Below are 23,222 nucleotides of genomic sequence, written 5' to 3' on the forward strand. Positions count from 1 at the left end.
GCAACACTTTCAGTTTTTGGTAGTTTATTTTGTCCCTTGGAACAAAACGTAGGTCGACTTAAATTAGTTTATTGAGCTCAATAACTGAGTTTAGAAATGTATATCTTATGATATAATAAAGAATCAAATTACAATATTTAAACAGAAAAATGATATTTTCTCAGAGTACATGGTCGCAGGAACAACCCAACAAGTTTCCAAAATCCTTCCAGGATGAAGAGTAAAATACAAACGTGTTGAATTCAGACATCATGCATCATAATATGATCTTCAGACTGGGTAATTCGAATGTAATGTATGTGCAAATGCATGAGCATACAAATCTTCATAAAATAGTTAAAATACAAGACCATTATCGTTTAATCAGCAAGGTTTAGCTGTGTAGAAAAAAAAAACAAACATACATAGCAGCTGCAGTTATTGTTTTAGACCCATGTTCAGTATTACTTCTTCGGTTCAGCAAAGCCCACGTCTTTCTTTCAATTTTTAAAGTCAGAAGGCAACTAAAAGTCATATATTAAAATATATAAAATCATATTTTCATGGCCTTTTCTTGCTGGTTGACGCTCTCAGAATCAAAACAGCGTTTCTATATCAGAGTACAAAATATTTCCAGAAACCAGCTGGCAGGAAAACAGTGGTATCATCCTATGTGTTCCCTTGGACATCAGTAATTGTGACGAATGGACTGAAAGGCTCTCGCCATGACGCTCCGTATAACCGAGGAAGCTGCAACACTTTTGGCTCTTTAACACTAAAAGGAAATGTGGGTCATTAGCTGGGTTTACTGGTGCAGCGTGCAGGAGAGGAGGGTTGGCCCAGAGTTTCATTTACAGCAGGACCAGGTCTGACCCAGGCGCTCTCACGCGTTGGATTCCTCATCCGTTACGCTGGGGTTCGGAGAGTTCGACATCTCTTTAAAGAATTCATCATCTTTCAGCATGCTCTGGAAAAACACAGGGCAGATGGAGACATCACACCAGAAGCTCCTTAATGAAGGATCACTTTTGATTCCTGTGGATGTTCCTGGACTTACCGTCAGGTTCTGGATTCCCTCAGAGAAGGCCCCGATTTGTCTCACCGTCCCCTCAGAGTCCTCCATCTGCACACAGAGACGTTCAACTTACATTGAGGGAACTAAACACAGCCTGACCAAATCCCATGACATGAATACAGCGTCTTGTTTATGATGAGTCTGAGAACAGCCGTTGTTCTCAGACAGATGTTCACTTGTCTTAAATCAACTTTGAATTTAAAATTCAATTTAAAAAAAAAAAATGAAACAGAAAATCTTAAGTGTCAGGAGCTCACCTGCTCCAGCCTGTCCAGGTCGTCCTCATAGATCTGGAGCTCAAAGCCTTTCTGGAAGCTTCGACCTTTTGGCATCTCCACGTCCATTGGGCACACATACTCCTCATTTTCCTCCTGCTTCTTCTTCCTCATCCCAAAGTTACCAAATGACAGCTTCCTTGGCTGGGATGAAACAAAAATAATAAAACTGAGCAAAGTTTGAACTTATTCCAGCTCTACAAACAGAACCACGTGAACAAAACAAAAGAGGAAATATTAGTTTACCTTGACTTTAGTGGTGGCAGTGAGCAAAGTGTAGTCTGGGTTCTCCAGACACTCCTGTTTGAGCTGCTGGGCCTCTGAGCCAATCAGCAGACTGAAGTGTGTGGCCAGGTGGCGACGCAGCAGAGTCTTATTAGGGGGGATGTTCAGCAGCAGAGCCATGGTCTCCACATTGAACCGGGGCTCCAGAACCTGAACAGATGAACAGGTGTTGGGAGTGGACAGGTCAGAGGTCATTTCCTGCATCGCGCAGCGAAGGGAAGTCAGAGTTCCTCACCATCAGGCCTCCGTGGACACCGCTGCCTCTGAGGTTGGGAGCGTACTCGGCGAGGTCGACGGATCGAAGCCACTCCATCACCCTGTGGTTGGTCCACTGGGAGATCTCTGCAGGTGAAATGTTGTTCTGCAACCCACATGCAGAGACAACATAAATAAACTAGAAACCAACATAGATGTTCATTTACAGATGTGCATGAGAAGAAAAAACTCAGGAGAGAGACGACATGGAAACTGACCCAGACATTGCACAAAAAAAACAAAAAAACAAAGAATGTTGATTGCATAAATATTGCTTCAAATTCCCTTGTGCAATGTTGTACAATTTTGCACCATTTAAATATTTTTATATTTATTTTCATACATTTTATATCAAATATTCCAAATAAAAGTCCAACTCGTATCTATTGCTTTTAAATAGCAGGCAATCTCACTGCTTCAACTCTGAACACAATCATAACAATATTATACAGAAGTGATAATGTTGATGTATTTTTCAAATTAATATCAAAAACAGTTTATTCAAAACAAAAAAAGCCTATTGTTGTTTAGATGCTTCACTGCATTCTCTTTATCTTTTTCTTTTCTTTTAGTCAGAAAAGAAAAGATTCTTTTCTGACTAAAAAGAGTTTATTCAGCCCGTCTCCTCATTTATAGGTAACGTTAACCTGCGACGTGTACCTCATCTGACGGCCTGCGGCGCAAACAGTTGGGCTCGTAGTTGTTGAGTCGAAGAACCTGAATTGCTCTCTTGATGCTGAGGTGATGCAGGACGCTTCCCACCTTCAGGGAGAGCAGGTCGTCCTAACGGACAAAGAAACCAACGGATCAGTACGGTTTATAAACCTATTAGTTTGTAAGTTTGAGCTTTCAGATAAAACAACATGGAAATGCAACACCAGCTACAGAAGAATTCAACAGCAGCAGCCTCTATAAAATGTCAGGCTCTTGTAGCTGTTGCAAAATCAAATTCAAACACTCTTCATGTGTTACAAATCTACTCCCTAGATAATAAAATCGTTATGTCACTCATGCACAAAAGCACGGAAACATCAAGGCATATCAATATGACACAGCAGGAGCGCCATCTGTGGTGCATTCTTGAAATTACAGCTTTGTCTGCTGTAATTTAATCGGGTCGAATAAATTTTTTGCCACAGTTTTGATCCAGTGGAACAAATCCTCCACTGAGAGAGTTGGAGTCCTCAAAGTCCCTCATTTCAGCAAAGTAAAATCTGTCACATAAACTCACCACCGTCATGTAGTGAAGCATTCGACCATCAACTCTGGCTTCATCAAACTGGCTTTTATACTGAGGAAGACCGATGTCGTCCAACCACCCTGACAGGAAACAGACAATAAATACATTATTTATGCAACCACAGCATATAATAGAGTAAAACTTGAATGTAAAGAAGACATTTTTAAAATAAAAACCTACAATAAAAACACATAACTTGACTTACTAGTCACCCAGTTGTAGTCCAGCTTTCCCTTATTGTCCTCCTCCTCTGAGCCGAGGGCCTGCAGAGCGAGCTGCAGCTTCTTTCTGTGCAGCGGCTGTTTGATGCCCAGCTCCTAAACATCCATGAGATCACAAATGAGGAGCCGGCATCCTTGGATTTACTACAAACCAAGTTCTGTCAGATCAACATTTGATCTGACAACTCATCAAACTATTCTGCCACGTCTCACCCTCTCCAGGTCTTGCTGCGACGCCTGCAGCAGAGTCTGGCCCGAGTGGATCCACACACGGGCCATGTTGACGTAAAGGCCCAGGCCCTGCTCCTGCAGCCAGTCACAGACCTGATCCTTTGACCAGCGTGCAAACGGAGCGTCCACTTCACTACGAAGGAGGTGCAACAGATCAAACTGTGTGGGGTCTGTCAGTTCAGCAGCACTCAGAAGCTACAAGAATTTATTTTCATTTGAATACAAAATGCTTTACGTCTCTATTAAGTCAGTTACTGTACTTAATAGCTAGATTTTTATATTCTTTTCAAATTACTAATTTTTTTTTGTAATAGTCATTTATTACAAAATGGCACCAATAATACTCTGCTCAACCTGTAAGAGAGAGTTTGTGCAAGAGCCTTAGTCACAATAAGTGTGGTTTTCATAGAGGCCGAATAGTAGAACAAGTCATTATTTGTAGAAACCAGTTTATTATTCTGGGTTCACTTGGATAAAATCCAGCTGAAATGAGCAGGAGAGCAAAGACTCTTCCTGAGTGAACCATAAAACCTACGGGACATTCGTTCACTAGGAAAAGATAATGAATGAGCATCATTCCCATTGTGAAACAGGCTGCACTTATTTTCATGCCTTTGTTATTCTTCAATTCATTATGTCTGCAAGTCATCATACAATAGAGTGAAAACAAGGAAGCCACAATCTGGCTTTCTTTCTTTACGCTGAATGCACTGACTCACTTGTTGACTCGCTGGAAATCACGAGACCAACCCAGTCTGGGTCCCGCTGTGGCTCGAACTCCGCCCCGCTTGAACTCTCCCTCTGGGAGGTTGTCATCCAGGTTAAATGTGGTCGACTGACTCCGCTTAAGCCTGCAGATTATAAATTTTGTGTCTAAATACCAAAACAAAATATCAACAATGCAAGATTTTGTTCTTTTCCCACTCACTTCCCAAAGAGTTTCTTTATGCCTTTAGATTTCTTCCTGCTTTCCGGGGTTGTAGGAAGTGTGTGTGTGCTGTCGCTGTTGGATGACCTCTGTGGCACGCCGGCGAGGTCCAGATGGTCGGTGCCCTGGCGCTCCGTTTCAGCTGCACAAACAAATGCCCACACAACGCCATCGTAAGCATGTGAGAGGCACACATTGATAAAGGGGGAAATGCAGCTGTTGCACAGAGGCCGGACAGCGCCATGGAAACGGCACGATGACTCCAAGACGTGGATAAACTGAGGGGCCATGACAGGGGGCAGTAAAGATAGAGGCTCTCTAGCAGGCATGCATCAGGCATGATGATGTCCGACTGTTAACTGGAATAAAAGCTCAAGTCATTAATTGTTTCAAATTATAAGAGGGAGCACTTTTATCCAAATGAGTGTTTTTCTTTGACAAGTTTCTGGTGTTTTTGATAAAAATGAGCACTCTACTTCATGCAGACACAGAGGAGCTCAACATACACAGAGTGCATGGACTGGTTTGTGCAACGAAGGAGAAGGCTTTGGATGTTAAAACGATCAGGTGCTGGAGCATGAAAAGGTACACAATGAAGAGAAGCAAGCAGACAAAGAATGAAGGGGATGTTTCGTAGTTTCCTTAGGTTTTCTGCCAGAGAACTACCACCCTACAGGGACATGTAGACTTTACTGTACCTAGCATAGGCGCACTTGCACTCCTGCTGCGGTCTTCATGTGTTACAAAGAGCAGACGACACAGGACAGCGTCCAACAAAAAAAAAAAAAAAACACAAGACAAGAGGGCAGAAATTACGATTGGAATAATAACAGGACGGGGAGGTGGGACAAAGACACAAAACATAAAGGGACACAGACAGGACAAATGGCAAACTGTGCCAAGGAAACTGACTTCCATATTTAAATGAGGACCACAGTTGGTGTAGGCAGCAAATTATGGTCTTGGTTCATGTAATGCACTCCCAGCCAGGGTGTGGCTTTGGAAAAAGAAAATCTCACCCTGCAGTGAATATTTTCAGGTCACACATGACAACAGGACTTATATTTAGACAAAGTGGAGATTTCTCCCACCGAGGTTAGGGCTGCTGGATGTTTTCTTCCCTCCGCGGATCTTGAAGAAACCTTTCCCAAAAGACGAGCGAGCCTTTCTGGAGCCAAAGCTGTCGTCTACGACGGAGGCAGGCAAGGTGGCAGAGGGATTCATGGGCGGCTTTTCGCTCATTTTGCTGTTTTCTTCACTTGTAGACTGGGGAATAATTATATACACAAACTCATAATCAGAATTCTCCTCCATTTATAATCCATTAATAATCTCCCTTTCCTTACCATTTCATTGTTGCCGTCCTCTGACTGGACCTGGCCATCATTTTTGCTCAGTTCTTGATTACTGGAATCAACACAAAAGGGACATTTTTACTTGTTTTACTGGTAGTTGTTCTATATTTTCTTTCATACATCCAATGAAGATTGCAAAGAAAAAAGGCTGCAACTAGAACTTCATTTTAACATTTCAACTTTATACAAGTAATGAATAGTATTAAGTTTACATATTAATATGCATTAATGCATATTTAATAACATTAGATTATTAAATATGCATTTAGTTTGCTGTGATATCAAAATAAGATTTTTGTTTTGTTTTGCGTTTCCCTTCTTGTAATGAAAAAGTTTCTTTCAAAACCAAAGTGGTTTTTAGTGACGAGACTCTCTGCCACAAGTACTCAGATTTCCTCTCACTTGAGCAACTAACACAACGCCTTGCACTGATGAAAGCACCATTGTGTCCGCAGAGAACTGGAGTGTGACAGGAAACATTGTCAGAAGACAATGACTTTCTTAAATCAAACGTGTGATAACGTCACAATTTAGTGCACTGAATGTGCCAGCCAGTGTCATCAACAAGACCGGAAACATATAGAGCTTCCAGTGTTGCATTTAGTAGGTAGATGTGTGGCAATCCTACATAAACTACTAAGTATCTCCACTGAAACAACAGGACTAACTTGTGGTAGGAACACATATGAGAAGCAATCTTTAACTATTTGACCTTTGGCCTTCTGTTTGTGCGTGCTCTGATAGTCGAACCGGATCCGCTGGGCTGGGAGAGGGCGACGAGTCTTCACTCAGTCCACTGAGTCTTTCCGGCTGATTGTGAATTAAACAGAGAAAAAAAGGCAAACGTAAAAGAGACATGGTTATAACATTAGATTATTACTGAGATTTGTTTTGAATTTATTTAAATTCACAGTTGGGAAAAATAAAAAGGTGAAAGCACGCTAAACAATTTGATCTTCCCAACTAATAACACCGAGTTTCTCAAAATACACCCAGTCTTTATCCGAACAAACCAAAACACAAACGTACATTGTATTTTCTTCGACAAACCTCATCTGGCTTCTTTGTTTGCAGCTGTTCAACATCTGTAAAGTCTTGTTTTTCAGATTCCACAGAACCAGAGCTGCCAGACAAGAGCAGACAGGATCCATCGCCGGGACTCTCAAGCTGCTCGGTATCTTTTGTTTTCTCTGAAGTGAGCGACACATAGCTTCACTTAGTACGACGTATAACAAGAGAAACGTGATTAATGTTGTCAGTTACCAATCGTAACCCTCTGCCAGAACAATCGCATATTAAGAATTATTGAATAAATGAAACAAAAATGCTGCATCTGAAAAACAGAATTACATAATCCAAGAAATTGAGGGGAAAAAAAGAACCTAGCAGTCATCAAAACTGTACAATTTGGGTGAAAGGATATTTTAATTTGCTAGAACGTTCATCTGTAGGTGCAAAGTCTAACCTTTCTTCCCTTGTACCGACATCACCATGTCTTGAACTTTCTTGTACCGCAAAAGCGACTGTTTGAGCTCCTCTATCTTACGATCCTGCACAGGAAAATGCAACACTGAGAATTAAAAACAATTCTTTTTCATCAGAAGATTAGAAAATTGTTGCCAAACAGACCTTTTCTTCATTTGCTGCCATTAGTGATTCAACCGCCTTTTTCATTCTTTGCACTTCCACATCTGGTGAAGACAAGAATGATTTAAAGCGCTGCACAAGAGAGCTCTGACAAAGACACATTTTTGGGATGCATAAAAAGCCTGAAAGTAGAAAGAAGCTGGGATAACAAACACAATGAGCCCACTCAGGCTGCACAATTATAGTCACTCCAGTGACAAATCATGATTGCAATGATTTAACTTTGTGAGAACATTTCCATTTGTCAGAACACACACTCCAACACGCGGTTCTATAAGATATTTGTGATCAGCATCACCGATAATCACTATTTATCATTTTAGGCTTATTTTCAGCAAATGGGGGGAAAAAAAAAAAAAAAAAAAAAAAAGGTAATTAAAATAAAATTATCTAAAGGCAAGAAAACATCTAATAAACCTTTTGTAATTACTACCAAAACTTAAAACCCAGTTTAGATCTTAAAGGAGTAAGAGGAAGGCAACGCTGGCTGATGATAAAAACATGTTTTAAAAAGCTGATCTGGATCAAAGGCTGGCAAATCTGCACGCCAGGTGACCATAGAAGAGTCAGATTTGCTCTATACGTGCTTTGCTTGTACTTGATCTGATCTTTAGATCCACTGTGTTTTCCAAGTGTAGAACTGCTAAAAAAAATTCCTGATCTTCTATCAACAAGGCAGATTGTTTAAGGTTTGTGTATTCCTCTTCTGCATCGTGTTATTATATAAACTGTAGTATGTTTAGTGTCAGGGACTAATATCTCCCAGTTCCAGTACATTTTACGTTGATTTGTAGAGCTTTCCATAGGGAGTGTGTCTGCTGAGGAAAATGAAATTGTTCTATGCAATTTATATATTTTCTAAAACTAAATATGACTGAGAGGAACAGGAACAGATGTGACAAAGATACAGGCAGACAACATGAGATATGATAACAGAGGTTAGCAGGAGAAACATCAGCTGCTGGTGTGAGCAAGGAAGGCTTAAAAGGATTTTGAGGAGAGGCATGATGGGTAAATGGGGTGATTTTTGTTGGAGAACATAAGAGGGATGAATGTACAGCTTGAATGGTTATAACAGCACTGAATTCCTCATTCCTGGTGAAAACACAGAGCCAACCGTTCTTGCTGCTTTTTTTAGGTTGAACATTAAAAACACAGCGAGAGAGATGACGAAAACTTCAGTTTATTTAGGACACGGTGCAGCGTGGAGAGCTATTTGCACTTCAATGAGTTATAATGGACAAGCAGAGTTCAGATGGCTCATGCTCGTTCATGCAACAGGGACTGGGGTGGGTGCAGTACTGAAGTGTGGCAATAAAAAGGATGAGACCCCCTTACGCTTTTCTTTCAGCCTCTTTCTAAGCGTTTCATCTGGATGAGACACTACACAGGATGGGGGGAAAAAAATATTACAAGAACTGCGTAGAATTTAGCGCTAAATATCACCGATATCGGATATGAGAGATCTGAACTTGAAGCATGCTCAGCTTTCAGCGAGGCTCGTGATTGGTCATGTTCCCCACCTCTTTCTAGGCCATCCGGGCTACTTGTGGCAACAGGTTTGAAGACCGTGTCATCCTGTAGTCGCCTCATTTCACCATCTTTGCCCTCCAGCTGCCTCCTCAAAGACAACAACTCCTCCTGTCCAAAAGAGGACAAGAGTGAGAGTAGGTCCCCTTCCCCAACCCAACAAGACCAACAAACAACAACACAAAGGTACACAGATGCCGACGTGGCACAGGGGCACGCAAGCCACACCTGCTCAGAGGGTGATGTGTGTGTGAGGTGGGCAGCATGCACAGATATCTTGAAGAACCAAAGCACAAGATAAAACTAAAACAATGATGAAGGGAAAATCAAGCACAGAATAAATAAACCAAATTGTAAGTAACGGCCTTTCTCCTTCTACAGACAAGTGTAGAAGGAGAAAAAGAAACACTACAAAAACTTAACATTAACAGCATACCTGTGGTTTGAACAAATGTTTGCTGACACGACTGCTCTGCAGACTAGAGGAAGCTGTATTTATAGATGCACTTAACTTTCTAGGTTATTTTTATTGCACTGTTAAAGAGAATGTGTGGCACAAAAGATTAACATCATGTTACCAAAAAAAACTGAAAAAAACAGAAACCTAAAGAACTTAGGATGTTTATTTTTGCTGCTGTTAAAAAGAAAGAAAGAAAAAAAAGAGCCAAAGGGAGAGGTCAAAAACCATAATCATACAGCAAGCACCACATTCAGCCTGAGAAAAGCCAACCTTCAGAGATTGGAGTTTGTGCTCCTTCCTCTGTTTCTCATACTGCATCTGGCCCATTTTGATTTTCATGCTAGAAAGCTTAGCCATAAGGGACTAGTAGTAGAAAGACAAGTGGAACAAAGAAAAAAAAAAAAAACAGAAAAGTACAGAAACGATCAAGACAGCAGAGAAAACGAGAAAAAATAAGCACAGATATTCTAAGTACTACAGTTTCATCATCAGGATCACAGCTAACGTGGTAAGACAAGTTAAAGCCCACAAAGTAAGTCCATGACAACAGACTGGCACTGCCATGTTCTAGCTGAAAGGCTTTGACATGCGTCAAACACTAAAGAGCTGTGGCTGTAAAACGTATCGTAGGATAGTGGGTTTTGCAACGTTATGACGGATTTTAGACGATTAAACACTTCTATAGATTTGACTTAAGAGGTTATTTAAATCTGGTTGAACAAAGTTGTGGTTTTTCAAATTCATCTCAGTTTTATTTCAAAAATGATGTCGCTGATTAAAACACCAGAGTCTGACATCAACTCACCTTTGTGGACTTAAGTTTCTTTTCGTACTGCAGTTTTTCACTGTCCAGCTCCGTCAGTCTGTACCGAAGTTCATTAATTTCAAGAATTAAATCCTGCAGAGGTCAAACAATATTACGCATTAATATCTTAATAGTTTTATTTATTTTTTATTTTTTTACATACATCTTGTGCACTTGCTCAACCACAGCTGAAAATTGAGTATGCTACAAAAAAAACAAAACACAGTGATTAGACTAAAAACATCATTAGATACAAAAGAGTGAGTTTGGTCTGTTTGCTTGTTGACTTTATTTTTCATAATAAAACAAACAAAAAAAAACTTACAAAATAACGGTCAAAATAACAGCTGTAAGCTAGTACAATCTTATTATTCCTTATAAAAACTTTGAGTGAAACGATGAATTAAAAAAATAGAGCATTGTGTTTATGAGTTATCTCGCAAGTAGGAAAATTATAGAAAAAGAACCAAGCGCAATATTTGTATAATAAAGTCGAAACAAATTCTGCAAGCGACTGCAGATGCGTTTGGAAGAAATTCCTCATAGTGAAGAGTCCAAAACAGCAGCAGAGATAAACTCACAGGAAGCTGTGATTTATGAGCGGTGAGGCGGAAAACTGTCAGCAGCTTTTTGTTCCACAGTGGGGTGGAAGAGACAACCGCGATGAAACAACAACATCATGACGGGTTTGAAAGCTATCCAAGCCTTCTGCAAATTTGATCTGTTAGCAGGGATCTCCCGATCTCCAATAAACATATTTTAAATGTTTACAGAGCCGTTAGTCAAAAGGCAATAAATCCAAAAACTTAAATTTGACAGTCTCCACCATTATGCTCTGTGCAAGACTCAGTGTCACTGTAAGTATTTCTAGAATAAGATAGTAATAAAAATGCATAATGACCCCGTGAAGGTCATTATACAAAGCAAGGCAAAAATAAAAATAAAAAATGGCTTAGATTCAGAGCTAAAATCCATATTTCATCTTTAAATGTAGCTCACTAACCTCACTGTCCCTAAATCGGTCAAAGTCCAGTCTGTCCTTGTCCAAAGAGTTGAGCTTCAACTTGAGGTTGGACACTTCAGACATCAGCTCGAGTTTCTGCGTCTCCAGAGCCGTTCTGCACAGGAGCTCCTGCAATGATAAATACAGGAAAAATTCTGATTCAAAACAACATGCCTGTGCTGCACATATAAATTCAGTTCTGTTTGGTTTTTCTGTGGTTAGTTTGAGTCTGGGTTTCATTACATGGTGAAAAATAAACACAGACACACACCTGCTGCAGCATCTCCTCTGTGGCATTGAGTTTCTCCCTGTGCTCATCCAAGCAGACGTCCAGATCACGAATCTTCTCTCCCTGCGCCTCCACCTGGTCAGTCAGCACACTCACCTGCATGAAGCCAACAGAGGACTGCTTTGATGGAATATTTGACGTCCTATAAAATTTCAAGTGCAACGCAGTCCGACTTTGACCCCTAATAACACATTTGCCCAGTTTGAAGGGTTAAAAGAGAGAACCCTTCAGTTCTCTTCAGCACTGTGATTTTAATCTAACGTGAGCTTTTCAACATTTAAAAATCAAGTTCGATGTTTTCGTATTACTGGGTAAAAGTTATCGATCCTGCTCAGTACAGCACAAAGCCAGTTTAGAATAAGACTCATAAAACATGCTAAACACTGACACACTTTGCTACAACAATTAAACTCAGCTGATGCTTTTGCAAACTATGTTGTTGATTTCAAAGCACAAACTTGCAGCCAGCAATTTAACGGTTCTGATTATTTAGAAATGAATTGATAAATATGACACATTAAATGTCTCTGCATCCCTAGAAACAGAACCAAACATGGAGAAGCAGCATTCAGCTTCCACACAGCACAAATCCAGAACAAACTTCCAGAAAACTGCAAGACAGCTGAAACACTGAGCTCCTTTAAGTCTAGACTAAGCCCCCATCTGTTTAGTGTTGCTTTTGAACCACAGTAAATGGGACACTGACCAACATATTTGATGTGTGTTGATGATTTTGATGATGAGACGCGACAAACTGTAATGTTTGTTACTGGTTTCTCAATTCTTGACTCTGTTCTAGGGCTGAAATGATTCGAGTACCTCGATTACTAAAATTCCTCGAGGAAAATTTACCTGCCTCGAAGCTTCGTTAATTTATGTTTTATTAGTTAGCGCACCGTGTTCCGGCCGGGACTTCATTTGCGTTGCGCGGAGCTCTCACTTCCGCCTCTGAGTTGTTGACAAAAGCTAAGTCTCAGCGGCATAAAGTCCAATCTTCAAGATTGGCCCGTGGGGATTTTATTGATTGATGATAATGCCCGACTTTTTATCGTTTTTGGGGAACCAATAAGCATCCTTAAAATGACTGGGGGAATGCCTGGAGTACGGCAGCATTTCTCCTCCGGGGCTGCTGGTTGAAAGCGAACGGCGGGAAGAGCGCTGAGGTGAGCGGATAGACTGAACAGGGCGGGCGGCTGAGTAGCTGATGCTTACCGTGTAAATGTAGCTTTACCGACGAACCGCACAATAAATTTCATATCCCGGTCTGAAGAAACGGGTGGCGGAGCGCATCGTACATGGCTGGTAGATGAGTTTCTGAGTGTGACCAGTGAAGGTGTCGTAAATATCCCGTATTGCTTTCCCCCGTGTTCGTCCCCCGGTCTAACGGTTCGTCAGTCCGCTGGTCTATTTCCTCCCCTCCATCCATCTTACGTTCGTTCATTCGCCCTCTCCTCCCACTCCAGGCGGCATTTCCCGTATTTTCAAACCCAAAGCGTGACAGGTTAGGTGGCAAGGTGAGTTTAATTAATCTATTAAACTCACTGAAGATGAATACATAAACTAAAAGCTGGATTGTAGACATTTTTTATAAGCACATTTGTGAGCCTGCCTCTTTGTTATTAAATTCAATATAATTTCAGATTTTTCTATAACTTTTCTTCTGGTTAACTTAGAAAGTGAGCTATTATTGTTACAGGTTAGTTTTCTAAACTACAAAAAAGCAACTGTTAGGGATGCTCAAATATGAAAAATTGGACTGATATTGATATCTGATAGTAACAACGGTATTATGCCAGATTTACCAATATTTCATTTTATTTATTTTTTTTATCCGATTACTCGATTAATCGTAAGAATAATCGATAGATTACTCAATTACTAAAATATTCGTTTACAACAGCCCTACTCTGTTCTGTATTTTTTATGTTTGTGTTTTAAAGATATAGAGCACTTTGAACTGCCTTGTTGCTAAAATGTGCTATGCAGATACATTTGATTGATTCATTCATTAATATCTACATTTTGCTGATGTATGATGTGTTGTTGAAAAGATACCTGAAGCACCAGAGACTCCTTGTCGCCTTCTAATCTTGACAGCCTTTCTTGGTAGTGGTCACCCCCACCCAGAGAGATGTGCCCGTTGGACTGGAAGGGATAAGAAAAAACACACATTAGACACAAAACTCATAAACATTACCAAACCTATCAAAATAATGACCACCTGTGGTTTAAATTGTCTAAACGTTTCTGCAGACTTTTCCCCCCTAATCAAACCAGGGCTGCCTTCAAAGTCTCACCCTGCACAAACAAAACCTTACAAGGCTAAAATAAAGGAATGCACTGAGCTGTATAGTTAGTGTTACAGCATAACAGAAAAACTCCACATGGCATTTAGCCCATCACTCTTACAAACACTGCTCTGATTCCCAAGAGGTCAGCATGTTTCTTCCTGCACTCTGGCTGCGACATTAACACTACCAGCAGTAAACCATTTCCCCCCCCAAGAAAGTCAGCAAAGCTAGACAACCATGTTTGCGCCAAGCAAACAAATCACTTGTTCACAAATGAAGGCAGAAGATTTCGCTTACAACTGTTGGGCATTCGTTGGACTTCTTTAGAGCAGAATTTATTTTTATTTTGTATTAAAAAGAAAAGCAGAAAAAAAATGAGGCTTTCAAATTATTCTGTAGAAAGATCAATTAAGTGACTGTAGCAAACAAGCTTCTAGTATCTGGTATATCATCTTTAGAAATTAATAATATGAGTTCAGAGGTCTGAGTCTAAAGCAACATATACAGTCTGTCCATCATAAAAGGCTCTCACCAGGTTGCCATGAAGCCACTCGACCAGACTGTCAGCGGTGGAGTCGGGGATCTGGCAGCGGAGACTTTCCCTTTCCTCTGTGTCCATTAACTCAATCACACTCCGCAGGTCCTCCAATAGGTGGAGCGCCCGCAGGCTTCCCATGAACGGAGAGGTAGGAGACTGACAGTCAAACAGACCGTTGGAGTAGTCCAAGGCCTTCGAGCCTGAGGCAAAGAAGCACAAAGAGCACAAAACCTAATTATGCAGGCGGAGCAGACAACCAAACTTTTCTGTGGCTCATTTCTATGTAAATATTGAACAGTAGTTCACTATGACATCTTCTTCATTTGCTTAAAGTTACTCTGCTGTCACAAACTACTGTTTTATTGATATTAATGAGAAAATGCATACACAGTAAAGATGACGCTTACAAAGTGCGTGGCTTAAAACCACACAGCGAAAGCAAGCAGAGCGTAACAGCTTAAAACCACCTCACAAATAAGGAGCTTCAGACATCATATGATATCTGTGTAAAGGTCAGCTGTGCAAAAACCGTGAAGACACAGCAGAAAGTCTTTTGAAGTAGGAACAGACAATTTGCTGCTGTTATGTTCAAAAATTGCTGAAAGAGGCGCTAGTCATTTTTACCTGCTATTATCCCATCCATCTGCTCTAAGGCAGCCGCCAACATGTCGCTGGCGTCAGACATCATCTTCAGTTACTGGGGAACCTTGAAAGTACAATAATAACCGTAAGAGTGGGAAACATTAAACATCACAAATTTTGTTAAAACGACAAAGACAGCATTTATAATGCTTTGGAAGAACATTTCTAATCAAAAACATCATGGTAAACAATAATCTTAAAACTGGGGAAAAAGAGACAAGTATTCACACAGAAATGCTGCTGGATCATAATCCAGAAAGACACGGGCTCCTGTCAGCATCAGGAAGGGCTTTAATCTGCCTGTGACTTTATTGATTGGAGGAGATCAAAACTAAATTCTGCTCTACTTTTTAATCCTAAACTCTTCAAGATCTTTTAGGTGATTCACCTTACTGCATCCATCGTTGATGGTGAAGGCACCCTGAGCGGCCTTGTTTGTGCATCTAAGTAATACTGTCCCATTCAGAGAATCATTGGCTAATATATTATGCATTTTACAGGCTGATGTCACATTTATCCAGTTGAACAGTCTAACGGCAGCCGATGCTCATACTGGAAACAAACATTATGCAAATTGCTAAAAATTCATGAGGGGTGAAAACAGACGAGAGGAAATAAGGAAACAGGCACATTCCATAATAGTTAGTTATATTATTGTCATTGGGAGATTTTCTAATATTGTAAAGCAAAATCCATCAGGACAATAACCTCTAACTTACAGCCAGGACCACAATTTAATGTTTTAGAATAAAAGAACGTTCATCTGTAAGAATGGCCCAGTTAAAGTTCAGACTTGATCCCAATGATACTGTGTGGCACAACTCTCCATCCAATTTGACTAAGCTTCAGCAATTTTTGGAAAAATAAAAATGTAGTCTCTAAATTTACAGAGCTGATAGAAATGGGTAAAAAAGATGACAGCTGTTATTTAAGAAAAATGATTTGAAATTGGCTTTTGAAAACCATTCACCCTTTTACTATTACATATTACTTTGATAGTCTATCACTTACAAATCACAATAGAAAAAGCACTAACATTTACGTTTGTAATGTAAGGAAAACATCACAACAGTGGAGGAGTGTATATATATATATATATATATATATATATATATATATATATATATACATACACACTATATACATGTATATATATAAATAAACACCAAAACAAGAGCTTTTACAACTTTGTTACAATTTCCAACATAATTTTTGTTGTCATTTTTGCCAAGAAAGGCTCAACTTCTTAAAACGTACAAACATTTTTCAGGTAGAGTGATGAATAATGCATAAATCAGGCCATTTACCTAAAATTTTGGTACACAGAATGTTCAGCCAGTAAGACAGTGGACACTTTGTTTAGAGCAGCATGAAGACACATTTTACTGTCTCGGTCTTGGACATCTGCCCTGAGAACACAGCAGGCCCTTTATCTCTGGATGTGAAATCACACCACTCTCCTGCATTTTCATGCACACATAAGAAGTCCTCTTCCTTTCATCGCCGGCCTCCAAACCTGGGAGTGCCCCACCATTTTAAAACTTTATGGAAACCACCCACCGAGCAAGTGCTGTTATTTTAGCATTTCGGAGGGCACACTTTCCATTATGTGTAAAACAGGAACGCAAAGAGACGCAAGGCTCGTCACAAAACGCTGCAGGGTGGGAGGAGACGAGGGGAGCCAGCACGCCACCGGAAAACACCAAGCACTTTCCACCAAAAATGCTTCATCCAGGGCGCCTGCAGTAAAGGCTTACCCCACATTCTGGGAAAAATACGCAGACATGACATTTAAAAAAAAAAAAAAAAAAAGTCCATGCAGAAAGAAACCAAAATGTTGAAGCCTTAAAGCATGCTGCTGTGCTAGTTGTGTGATGTATTTAGAAATTATGGGAGAGACAAAAAAATCTGAATATGTTAAAAACAATAAAACTACGATTTCAAAACTGCTGCACTTTATTTCCTCGGATCCTAAGGTTTAGAGTTCTTTCAACGAGATGCCAGAGAAGATGAGAGCAACAGAGCTGCTGCACACTGCCAATCAGCAGGCTGAAGGTTAAAAGACTACCACACTTTTTCCCAAAAAATATCTCGAGCCACGAAAACAGACAATTACAGGGCATCTCGTGGCGTAGTGGGTAGACCGCGGTTGTCTCGGGTTCGACTCCCGACCTCGGTACCTTTGCCACATGTCTTTCTCCTTCTCTTTACTCCTTTTCCTGTCTATGTACTGTCGGAAAAATGGAAACAAAATGTCACTAGAACCATCCAAAAACTGAATAAAACAAAACAAACAAAAACAAAAAAACACAGTCAGTTATGCCATGGATGTTTATAAATGGATGTTTTAAAACTGGAGTTAGCTAGCTATAAGCAGCATGTGCTTTAAAGTTGTCCAGTGGAGCAAAGAGCCCAACTAATGAATCAGCTAATATCTGCTTGCTGCACTTGTGTTGGGCTATAAAAAGAACAAATAAAGGTAACAGACGTAGGAATTTGTGATTATTAATTTGTTCAGATGGAACAAAATCTTGTCATACGATATTAGATATTGCAATATTTCTTGTTGAGGTGACTGCAATCTAGGCAACTGCAGTCAACATGGCTTCGCCTGATGAAGTTGGAATAGAAGATGCTCCAACTAGTCTAAATCATTTCTTTGGCAGCATTTTGGGTTTCCAGTAGGAACGTTTGATGGCCAGAGAGCGAAAGACAAGACATAAACAACAAGCAGTGCAAGTTATTCAGATGCTGAAGGAGGCAGAAGGCATCACTATGACAACCGATGACTGGACATCTAGGGATGCGTTGAGCTGCATCACAATCACAACTCGTGCTTTCAATAGCAACTGAGGAATGATAAATGTCCTACGGTCTGAAGAAATTCAAGAAGTCATAAAAAGAAAGACATCAGTTTGTTGAGGTTGGATCCTCAAAACTGATAAAAATGCATAATTTTGGTCTTTGAAGAAATATTAAAATCTTGACCTGTCGTGTTTTGTGAGCTCAAGATCGTGTCTCGTCTTGTGGATTTAATGTACAAAATTAAATAAAAAATTAACAAAAAGGGGCAAAAATAAATGCACCTGTAAATTTATATGGCAGTGTTTGATCCAGAATATCGGGATGGCTAATGAAACAGAGTTGTTCATATATTAATTCAGCATTTAGATTCTCTAAGCTAAGCTCTTAAAGCTTACTTTATAAACAACATGAATGATGGAACTATGGCAGCATTGTTATGAGCATAGTACTTTCTTAACTGGCCATGATGCAATTAAAGTCACAGTGAAACCACAAAAGTCTAAAGCCACGATTACAATCCTGTCAGGAAACTATACCACAAAGACCAAGATAAGACTTTCATTATTTTGAAATCTTAGAAAACCTCTAGACATTCTCCTCTATCAAGCCTGCACAAAAAGACAAATCACTGTCGCTCACTGCGTTATTGCGACAGAACATGATCGAGCCAACAGAGCTGGAATGGTGGCCTGCAGGGCATACCCTTTAAATACCTGAACCAGTCAGTCTCTTCTTTGTCTTCCTCAGAGGAAGAGCAAATGTGGGTGAAGGGAACACATGGCTTTCAGCAAACACACTTCAAACGCAGCAGACCAGGTCCAGACATGCTGCTTTGGAACCTGCTGTCCATGTGCCGGGCAGCCCTGAACAAATGCAAAATACCTGTCTGAACACTTGCACACTTACATCCTCCTGGATGCATGCAGAACTAAACAACTCAGACATACGTAATTGCCTAGAGAAACACTTGTCGTTAGTCATCTAGCCTGAGTCACGTTGCAAGCAGACATGGCAACTTTACATGCATTGTCAACTGATAAGTCATCACATCTGAGCGATAACATTTGGATTTGATCTTTATCTTATCTAAAGCACATCAAGGAGGGAGCAGGTTCAGATATAAAATTTGTTGTTACACTTTAAACTGTATTTTGTCTGTGTGGTTTTGCCATCTAAGGAGACATCTCAAAAATCCCAGCACCTTTCATGTAAGCAACGCCTTACCGTCTACATTTCTCCAAGCATAACTGGAGGGAAGGGAACTCCATTATTCATCATTCCGGGTTATTTTGACTGGAAGGCTTGCAACGCTACAGTGCACAGGACGCTTACAACACAGCCTGCCTCTACACTCTATTTCTTGAACATAAAAGACCCTTAAAGCTAAACTGTAGAGACATAAAAAGCGCCACTATCAGAAAGTAGTCCTACCCTTTTGGTAAGACCAGCCTGATAACCCACAGCGACATCCAGAAGATAATGAATACAAGGGGAAGAGTGGACCATAGTAATTGCTTTGAAATCCTTCAACACTTGTCCCTTCAGGCAGAGAATACCATTACAGTCCATCCTCACTGGACAATCTTCAGAGTTCTCAAAAAAATTCCTGGTATTAAAGATAAAAGAAAAAAAAATCTCCCACAATCCCTTGTAAGCTTGGCATCTGCACATGAACAGGAAACAAGAATAGCAGCCTTGGGGTCTCATGTCTCTAAAGGGAGAAAGAGTTGGGTGAAAAATGTAACCGACTTCAACAGCCTGTCCTGCGACTGGTGGTGAAAAAGCTTGAAAGAGAGGAATTTACAAACCCGGCATAAATCGTACACTTTTTTTCCTTTTCTATTTTTACTTTGGTAGCGTAATGATTTCCAGGGACATGGCAGAGTGGATCCAAGCCTCTCCACATAATGACACCATGTTTCGACTCGTGGCTCATTTTCACCTTCATAGAAATTCCACAGGAAAATTAAAAAAAAAAAAAAAAAAAAACTCCAGCTAGGACACCTCGTCCTGCTTTACATCAGAAAACAGCCAGTCGATTCAACACAGTGTATGTTCAGAAAACACACACACACACACACACACACACACACACACACACACACACACACACACACACACACACACACACACACACAATGCTAAATGATGTGTATATATGAATGGCTCCACATAATGTCTAAGGTTTAATGTAGCAGTACAGTAAGAATGTGTCTCAGATATTTCAGCCTGTGTAAACAGGGTTAGGGCCTGCAGAACGCCGCTCCAGAATAACCTACAGCTATTTTCAAACTCTGTGTGCAGGCAGAACACATCATCACTAATTTTGTAACAGCTAATAAAGGCCTGTGTGGAAAGGTGATAAAAATGCAAAGTTAGGGCAAGACTTTAGCTTAAAAGGTGATCCAAAGTGAGCACAGGATGGAAATTAAATGTTTAAAATAATTAAGGCCTCCAGTGATAAAATCTCCAAGAATTTCCTGCCTGTGTATGCACAAGCTCTTATAAGACATCCATTTATGTTGGACAGCGGGACACATTCTTTTCACGTTACTCACAGATTGTGCCTTAACTTGATTAAAAAACGCATTCTGACCTTATTCTAAATTGTGCAAACGTGTTGCAAACTCCAGGCCTTCCATTAGGTGTTCCACTATCAGCAGGCCATCGGCTACAATTTGATTATTTTATGGTTTTTGGCGCTGCTGGTTGTGTAATCCCTTGTAAACTGTTCTTTCATTTGCTACTAAAGACTGCAGTTTTAAAATGTCAAAAATAAAAACATTTCCATGAAAACAATACCATGCTTAATTCAAACTAAATATTTCATTTAGGTGAGTTAGTATTACAAAGATTTTAATTTACTAAATGTCAGAATGTTTATTATTAATTATTATTATTATTTACTTCCATTAAGCTATGCATTTAAACCATTTGAGAGAGCACAGATGATTATTTCATAGTTTTCGAAGGTTCTGATGGGTTAATTCAGGGCACACATGTGTATTTTAAGGCAGAACTTTAAACACACTGGTTCCTTGAACCAGTGTGTTTAAAGATAGAAAAAAATAATCAAGCCAGGCAAGCAATCAGTAAGACAATTGGGGACCTTAACAACTTTAGCTCATCCTTCGCTACAGTTTTCTAATGCCTAAATGTAATCTGAACTTAACATTTTGACCTGTTTAAAGAATTATATGCCAGCATCAACACCGTGTTCAGGAAGAATACACGTTCTGCTTCACAGAGATGAACAATTTTGTGAAGATGCCAGCTTACGCTGACAAGAGAATGTCATTATCCATAGTAAACATAGTCTGAACAGAAACTCAAAGAAGAAATTGTTACTCCAAAAGGAACATAAAATGTATCTTGCAAAGGTTCTCAGGAAAAAGGATATTAATATCTGAAGACATGCCTTTGTGATCTAACAAAACTAAAATAGAAGTGTCAAAATTAGCCATTGTTGCATTTGGAGAAAGTGGGGGACAACTTAGAAACTGGAGAACACTATTCCAACAGTGAAGTACAGGGGTGGCAGCATCATGGTTTATTTTTGCTGGAGTCCAGACTTTTGCATGTCACAAACAGTTCATCAGTAGATTTTGATCGCAGTCCCATGCAAAAGTTGTGTTTAAGCAATGTGGCCTACAATCCTGACTCAATTGCACAAGCTCTTGTCAGGAGGAAATTAGATTAGAAATTTTGTTGTAATTCTAACTAATCTGAAGCAGAAAATGTTTGGTCTGATTTAAGGTCATAGTTTTAACAGCTCTTAAAACACTATAATGCAAAAATAAAATAAAAATAAAAAATCCTAGTTCCTTTCTCATTTCTGTTGTGAGATTAGCCTACAAATAATCCTGCTGTTTTGAGAAAATATAAAACAAGAACCAACGAGTTTGAAGGGTCGACTTGAGGGCAATACAACATCTGATCAGGTTTCATTGGTCTGGAAAAACAACATCCTCCGAGGTCAAACTTTTTAAGGAAACATAAAACTGCTTTGTTTGGAAAGAAATATATCCCGAGGCCAAGTGGAAATGAGTGAATTCCTCCTGGCTGTAGAGGGCAGCTTTAAATTATTTTTTGCATTATCCCATCTTACTCTATAAATCGTGAGAAATTTAGGTTTAGAAAAATGCTTGATTATATTTAGCTAGTTCATGTGTATACAATAAAATTACTTATTTATCACTTTACCATTTTTTAGCCCCGCATAATTTTGCCTGTTATCTAAAAATAACCCTATTTTCTAACCTTGAAAGTTTAGCCTACGCTCTTTCAAATGTACTAATTTGTTTTTACTTAAAGCTCACTAAAACATAATAATTAAACTTTTGTTCACCAAAAACACACCAAACAGCAGCGAAAGTTGTTGACTGTCAACAGACTTCCTGCGGCACATCACCGAGCCCCTCTTAGGTCGTTTAAATAACCGTTGAAACGGCTAAAAGTCCAACAAAATTAGCCGTTAAGCTACGAAGGACCAACATAAGGCGCGCGGGACGCCGCCGTTGAACGAAGTTTATTATGAAAGAAGAAGCAAACAAATCACAGCCAAAAGAACAACACTTCCTCTTACCTCCACTCTGGTCGAAGGAATTGGCTTTTCCGTTGATTTGATTTCCTTATGATAAAGTTAAACTCCACAGTTTCTGAACTTCTCCGTACCCACCAGAGAAACCCCCAGTTCCTCCGCATCGCTACGCCATGATGTCGATGTGACACGGCAGTGGGGGGAAAGTTGATGACGCCACAGTTGGAAAAAAGGGGGAAAAAAAATCCCTCCCAGCTCCAACCTGGATTGGTCCGGGAGCAGGGATTTTTGGGTGCGCACCATTTCTCATCCAGTGAGGCAAACGGCACACAGATCCACAGCGAACGCGCGACGGACTCCCACTTCCAGAGTGACTGATATAAATAAAATAGAGTTGCTTGGTTGCCAAGATAACGACATTGTTATAAATAATACATGTATGATTCTGCATTATGTATCCGGTGCCACCAACTCCTCTGTCAGGAAAGTATTGACTATATAAGTTGCAACTAGTATAAGTTGCTAGAAGTCTCTTAAGTGAGTCAACAAATTAGCAAAATTCATTCTGTATGCTAATGGGCACACAAGTCGTAGCAAAAGATGGACACTAAAATATTATAATTTTGGATGTTTTGTGCACTGATTTTCTAAATGTGCAATTCGTTTGTAGTCTTGATACAGAAGGGAATGACATTTTTTGCGGACTGCAGTAGGGAGATATTGCTGCATGAGGTTGCCTATGAATGTTTTGGGATGAGGCATGGACCCAAAGCAGAATGTTCTTCTTGTTAAAAAAAAAAATTAAGAACTGTTAATAATGACATAATA

At 39.8% G+C, this 23,222-nt stretch overlaps 1 protein-coding gene across 6 annotated transcripts; it reads right to left on the reverse strand.

Moving 5' to 3' along the window:
* Window positions 1-7: 7 nt before the first annotated feature.
* On the reverse strand, window positions 8-22,656 carry ppfibp1b (PPFIA binding protein 1b). Of its 6 annotated transcripts, XM_014984071.2 has the most exons (28): window positions 22,440-22,656; window positions 15,032-15,113; window positions 14,402-14,607; window positions 13,634-13,723; window positions 11,561-11,674; window positions 11,290-11,418; window positions 10,287-10,379; window positions 9,752-9,844; window positions 9,015-9,132; window positions 8,830-8,874; window positions 7,474-7,535; window positions 7,310-7,394; window positions 6,895-7,034; window positions 6,557-6,654; window positions 5,836-5,896; window positions 5,581-5,755; window positions 5,188-5,220; window positions 4,490-4,631; window positions 4,281-4,412; window positions 3,544-3,694; window positions 3,315-3,426; window positions 3,101-3,189; window positions 2,530-2,652; window positions 1,850-1,975; window positions 1,576-1,764; window positions 1,312-1,473; window positions 1,037-1,102; window positions 8-946 (listed from the first exon to the last, which is right to left on the reverse strand). In XM_014984071.2, exons 2-28 carry the CDS (start codon window positions 15,093-15,095, stop codon window positions 863-865), a joined length of 2,982 nt encoding a protein of 993 aa, XP_014839557.2. In that variant the 5' UTR covers window positions 15,096-15,113; window positions 22,440-22,656; the 3' UTR covers window positions 8-862. The 6 variants fall into 6 exon arrangements, with proteins under 6 accessions (XP_014839557.2, XP_014839559.2, XP_014839560.2 ...); XM_014984073.2 differs by lacking the exon at window positions 5,188-5,220 and having other exon boundaries at window positions 22,440-22,655; XM_014984074.2 differs by lacking the exon at window positions 8,830-8,874 and having other exon boundaries at window positions 22,440-22,654.
* Window positions 22,657-23,222: the final 566 nt, after the last annotated feature.

This window comes from Poecilia mexicana, unplaced genomic scaffold (assembly GCF_051168715.1).
Source record: "Poecilia mexicana isolate PSO_F unplaced genomic scaffold, ASM5116871v1 scaffold_6, whole genome shotgun sequence".
Lineage (NCBI taxonomy): Eukaryota > Metazoa > Chordata > Actinopteri > Cyprinodontiformes > Poeciliidae > Poecilia > Poecilia mexicana.